The 6000-nt window shown below is 40.1% G+C and overlaps 1 protein-coding gene across 1 annotated transcript; it reads left to right on the top strand.

Moving 5' to 3' along the window:
• The first annotated feature begins 1023 nt into the window (after positions 1 to 1023).
• On the top strand, positions 1024 to 5374 carry LOC138227346 (fibrous sheath-interacting protein 2-like). The gene is made up of 6 exons (XM_069186287.1): positions 1024 to 1143; positions 1739 to 1900; positions 2258 to 2347; positions 3793 to 3932; positions 4270 to 4357; positions 5234 to 5374. The coding sequence occupies exons 1-6, from the start codon at positions 1030 to 1032 to the stop codon at positions 5267 to 5269; spliced, it is 630 nt and encodes a 209-aa protein (XP_069042388.1). The 5' UTR covers positions 1024 to 1029; the 3' UTR covers positions 5270 to 5374.
• Positions 5375 to 6000: the final 626 nt, after the last annotated feature.

Here is a 6000-nt window from a genome sequence, read left to right as displayed (position 1 = left end):
TAGTGCATCCACAGACCAGAAGTCATCCTACATAATTTCCATTTGTATTACAGTACTTTGCAATTCCAGTATCTATTATAGCCTAATCCACAGAACAAATATTACAACTTATCCACCAGAGGTACTTACTTACTCACAGAACATATTGCAGACCAGCTCAAGAGCCCCATTTGACCCCAGTTACCAAAACCAGAGTTCCAAAGGAAAAGTCCAGCTGCAAATATTCTCCCAAACCCAGCCCCAGTTGGAGACCTGGTGTGCCTGCTTCTGTCATAGCAAAGAAACTCTGTGTAGTCTTAGGGATCCTCCTCAGTCCTGGCTGAGTCCGTTTTTTAATATGCCCCCCCCATTTGTCTCTGAGTCAATTTTTTGAGTAGAGAGGGGAGGAAGACAATGCCTTCCTCCCTTGCTCACTGTAGAGAGTCCCTGGTGTCCAAACCCTCTCCTGGGTGCTGTGGTACAAATTGGTTATTCCTTTTTCTTCTGTTTCTGTGTGCTCTGGCTCTGTCACTGGGGTTATTAAAGCCCCCCTACCTTTCTTTGGGGGGGGGGTTGATAGTTTTGGGTGTAAGGAGAGCTAACTTCTTGGGGCTCATTGATCAAATGGCTATATACAGATGGCCAGGTGTAAGATTGCTCTAGAACATTCTAGATTTTCTAGAATTGTTATGTTCTAGATCCACCTCCTCAGTCTGAGGCTCAGCTAGGCCAGTTTTGACATTCCACATGTCTTCTCTGAACTGTGTGGTAATTAACAATGTTTGCAATAGCATCTTTATCAGTAGGAAGCCCCAGAACAAAGAAAGACACATATTACCACCCTCATTGAAGTCACTGGTCATTCTATACAAACTTCTATGCAAAGTCAACATTGTCCTTGATACCTGCTGTTGCCCCCACACCCATTTTATTTCACTCTGTGACAGATGAAATCATTTCTGCCATCAGCTCTGCTTGTTTTTTCTGGCGTTTTGGCTGTTTTTCTGTGAGGTACGATAGCTATGTTCTGTGTTTCAGGGCTGCTACACCATGCTGTATGCACTGCAGGGAGAGCAGCAGCTGTTGGAGAGACCCGTCGGCACTAAACTGCCGCTAATCCCAGGGTCTAAACCTCAATTTTGCAGGACTGCTCTTTCGGAGAAAGTAAGTGTAACCTAAAATGAAAAGCATGAATACATTTATTCTTATTTAAATCCAAACATTTAAATTGTAAAAAATGACACGTTTATTCATGGTTTTCTTTCTTTTTAAGGGTAAACCAACATGTAAAATTGTATAATATGAAATGATACCTGGGACACATTAACACATTTCTGTGTGTGTTAGTATAATGTGGTTGCTGTAATGATAAAACTGTAAGCAAACTGTCTTCCCTTGACATCTTTGTGCATATAACATCAGGAGTAAGGTTATATATTTTTCTAGACGCAGTATATTGATCACATTATTGAAATTCAGCTGTACTGTATGCCTTAAAGCTTATTGTGCTTACTGTCTTTTTGCAATGTAGTCATTTTTAGTTGGCTACAATGACTGAGAAATTGGAATTTGATTTTCAAGAACATAGAAAAAAATGATAACAGCGATTCTGGAGTAGTCTTCCAAGAAACTGGCGACAGCCTTCGGAGGGGGAAGAAAAAAAACATTCTCATTTTTATGTTCAGAAACATAGGGGGATACATATCTGTGTTTACCTATACATATCATGTTTTAATAAAATACTTACCTTCTATTTCAGCTGCACCAGCCATCTCCTGACTTCACTCTGACTGATCCCCGTGGTTTCCTTTTGGATTCGAAGTACAACAGCCTCCATGACCCCCACCTGCGCACCTATTACCATCGCAAGGGCATGCAGGAGTCTCTGCAGAACAGAGGCTTAATCAATGAGCAGAAGAAAGTAAGGCTGTTTGGAGTTTGTGCAAAGAATGAGGCTTTTTTAGTATGGTGAAGGAGTGAGGTGTTGTCAAAAAAAATAGACCAGGTTCTAGCTCATTTAGCTGTAATAGTTTCCAGTAGCGTGATTTAACTCATGTCTGCACTCCAGCATAGATGTATTCGGTGGGCAGGCCTTTGGTTGTAATCAAAGCATGTAATAGTAGATGTAATCAAAGCAGGCCTATGGTTTGTGCTAAAGTCCTTATGCTCAATAGATATTCAAACACAGAGTACTTGACTGTGCTCTAGATTTGTAAAATAAAAATAAAAACATTTAACCTCCTAGACAGTACTTGAAACATGTTTTGTCTGTTTTCAGGTCCTCTGCTCTTTGAAAGAATACAATCAATATCATAACTACCTTAGCAATGTGAAGTTGCAGTATGACAAAAATTATGTGACTAAACAGGTAAGTGTGATGTTTTTAAACAACCGTCCATCTGATTCTGACTCTTCATCATAGACTTCTGCCTTTATCCAGCCCACAATCAGTAACGTTTCTAGATGAAGGCTTCCATAAGATCTCTCTATTATGCACTTTTGAATATACTGCTGTCATCATGTCATCTTCAAGGAAGTCTGTACCTTGACTGTGTTTGTATTCTAAGGATCAATTTCAATGTTTTCTTTCAGTTTCTTCTCTAATTGCTATGAAGCTCATTTCTGTTTTAGTGTTTTGATGCTGATGATGTTGTTGCTTATGTTTGTCACTGCTCTAGCCTATTTTAGCTTCTTCTTGTTAGTTCAGCCATACTGTACATCTTTTCATGATACTTTGTGTTGTTTATAGCCCATATAGTCCTTTCTGCATGCAGGATATGGGTTTCATATCATAAGAAAAGTTATGAATGAGAGGAAGCTCTTAAGCCTGTTTGGTAATTACTTGTTAATTGGTCTGTGAGTCTCATCCAGCTGTTTCTTGAAAGAAGTCAGCGTACAACAAGCAGACTTGACTGTGAGGATTTGGAATATTTGAAACAGGTCGCCTTGTAGTCTTCTCTGTTCACGATAACAGAGTTAAAAAAAGATAGTTTTTTTATTCATTGAGGCTGGGCAATATATCTGGATGTTTTTCTTTGTGGTAAACCACTAATTGTACCACCCGAATCGGAGCATTCACTGCTTATCTGTACTGCTCTGTAGACTTTAATCCATTTTCAGTGCAAACAAATGTATTTTTCCAAACACATGTTAATACAGGCAGCTTTTGTGTGTAGTCCAAAACAGAATTTATAAGTCTTCTTTGCCAGACAAGGCTGAAAAACGACTTGAACTTCCATCCATCCCTTTCCATCCACGTCATCTAATCTAACCGCCTCATCTAAGGGCTGCAGGGAGCCGGGACCTATCCCAGAAAGCAACGGGCTTAAGGCGATATACACCCTTGACCAGAATTAAGTCCATTGCAAGACACACACAGACACAAATTCACTCTAGAACCAATTAGACACCTTTTTTTCTACCAGTATAGTATGGCTTTGGACTGTGGGAGCAAACCAGAGCAAACCGTGAAAAACCAATGTGAATATGGGGAGACCATACAAACTCCACACAGACAAATCACCTCAGGCTCAGAATAGAGCCCCTGGCCCCAGTGTTGCGAGATAACAAGGTTAACCACTGTATCCAAGATATACATCTTAAATTGAAATGTTTAGATCAACAAACTACAGTAGCTCAGCCTTCACTCTTATACATATGCAAACACATTCTATCGGTGTGAGTTCAAATTAAAAATCTAATGGAAAAAGTCAGTGTTGGTTTTGAAGTGAACACTCGGCTATAATAGTGCTTAGGAGAACCTTGCAATGAAGGGAGTGTGGCACTCTAGTAAAAGGCTGTGCTGGCTTTCAGAAAACAATAGTGAAGAAGTTCTTGGAGCTCCAGGAGCAGAACGAGATTCCCAGGGATATCAGCTTCACCGATGTGAGGGAATGGCTCCTTGAGGAAGGATCCAAGAATATTTCAGACCAGTTTATGGCTAACAGAGACAGGTAATAACATACGGAAGCTCCTCACTCTTTAACAGCAAGTTCCTGCCTTTTGGATTCCTGATTTGTTGTATTTGTATCACATTTTTTTTTTGTTTCGCTGTAAATATGTGTAAATATTTTACTGTTATGCTTAAACATTAGATGTCAAGAATACAACTGTAAGTAAAGGTTTGCCTTAAGTTAATTAATTGTGCAAGCAAGTGGAAGTCTTGACTGAGTCAAAGTTTTCCAAAAGATGAACATTTGCCCTACAGAAATACCACATTCACAAATTCCTCTGCTGCTGTCTGACATTGCCTTGTGGATGAAGCTTTCTTTTCTGTTGTTGTTTATGAAGGCACCAGGCAGGAGCTCCGAAAACAGAGGAGATATGCAGTGGTGAAATACAGCGTATGAGAGGTCTGCAGTACAGCAGACAGGATGAGGTATAAGAATACAGTTTGATTTAGTTTGACCCAGGGCTGCTCCCGGTCATCACCTGGATGACAGATCTTTAATAGCTGGTTTCCTTCTGCATCTTAAACTGATTAGAGACATTTATATCAACTCTGGCAAGTGACCTTGTGACACCTCTGTAAATACAGCATGATTGGGGAGCAAGCAAAAGATAACAGGATCTCTAGCATAACTGTTTTAAAAGATGTTCTCTTTCTGACAAGTAATTAAGCATTTTATGTTGCAAAATGCGAATTAAAAAAATTCTCTCACCTTATACTTTATACGCCTCTTCCAGCCGAACAGATTTCTGCAGAGTGGATACCCTTAGTGAATCATGTTACTGTATCGTCACACTTAGACTTCAGACACTTTTTATATGCTTTTATGAATCTTACATTCCACACTGTAGCTTAACTCACTTTTAAAACACATAGTTTATTCACCCCTTTCATTGATTTATCAGCTTTCAAATCACCAGCATTATCAATATATAGTATTTAGCCTCATCGGTTTTCTACATCAGTTTAATCATGTTTCTTGTTTTTTTCACATTTTCACTGTACATTGCTGTATGGTATGTTATTTTCCCAGTTATTTTGTCTTTGGGCTTCCCAGACCACATTCAGCTGCTGAATGCTCCTAATATGCTGAAAAATGCCCAAAGGCCTCAATTGCTAGATTGTAAAAAGGGGAGAGATTCAGCTCCACATGATCTAACAGAATCCTCAATAATTAATGTACCACCTATAAGCAGGTGACATATATAAATATAAATGTCTAGTAGCGTAGCTGTTTTGTGCTCAACACAATCTAGCTTTCTGCTGTTTCTCATCTGCTTTGCCTTTTCACTGACGGCTTTACAGATGTGGAAAATCAGAGAGAGAGAGCTTTTCAGATGAGGATAGAGGAAGATGCCCGGAGGGAGGTGCGACAGGCCCAGCTGAAGAAACAGACCAGAGCTAGAAGGCACAAAAAGGTACTGGAGTAATGGATGTTTGGATTCATCCTCTTAAGGTGAACTTTTCTTCATGCAAATTCCGGACTTGACACTGACCTTGCAGGTATATTTTGTTGTATTTCCAAGATGACCACCTATAGGTTTAAATTAATAACCTAAACGAATACTTTTTGGATCCTCAGTGACCACAATGAGCATGGTATGTTGGCACCTCATTCAATTCATGGTTATAGCACTGCATCTCCAAAGCCCATAGTTTATCTCCAGCCTTGGGCACCTGCCTGTGGGGCATTTATTCTGCGTGTTGTGGATTTTAATTCCATGTAACATCCCAGAGACATGCTGCTTTGCATAATTGGCTGTTCTAAAGTATCCCTCAGGGGTATCTCCCCAAGAGGATCCAAGAGGGTGGTTGATGATCTCTCCTCTTCATTACCTAAGCATTAGAGGAGAGACATTGCTGCTTCAATCTCTTATACCCAGCCTGCAAGGTTCTGAACTACACACAGAGTCTTTCATCCAAGTAATGTTGGACCCAGCCTTTCTTCTTCTGAGCTCTGACCAGACCCAGCTTCCCAGCTTCAAGGTGCTGTAGATTGAGATGAGATCGGAGTCTCCTGTAGTTTTTACTTGAGCTGGAATTTCAGTGGTGCCCAACAGCTTCTGTCTGAT

Source organism: Lepisosteus oculatus, unplaced genomic scaffold (genome assembly GCF_040954835.1).
Source record: "Lepisosteus oculatus isolate fLepOcu1 unplaced genomic scaffold, fLepOcu1.hap2 HAP2_SCAFFOLD_327, whole genome shotgun sequence".
Lineage (NCBI taxonomy): Eukaryota > Metazoa > Chordata > Actinopteri > Semionotiformes > Lepisosteidae > Lepisosteus > Lepisosteus oculatus.
Note: the sequence above shows the minus strand (reverse complement) of the source record. Positions and strands in the feature narration are given on the sequence as shown.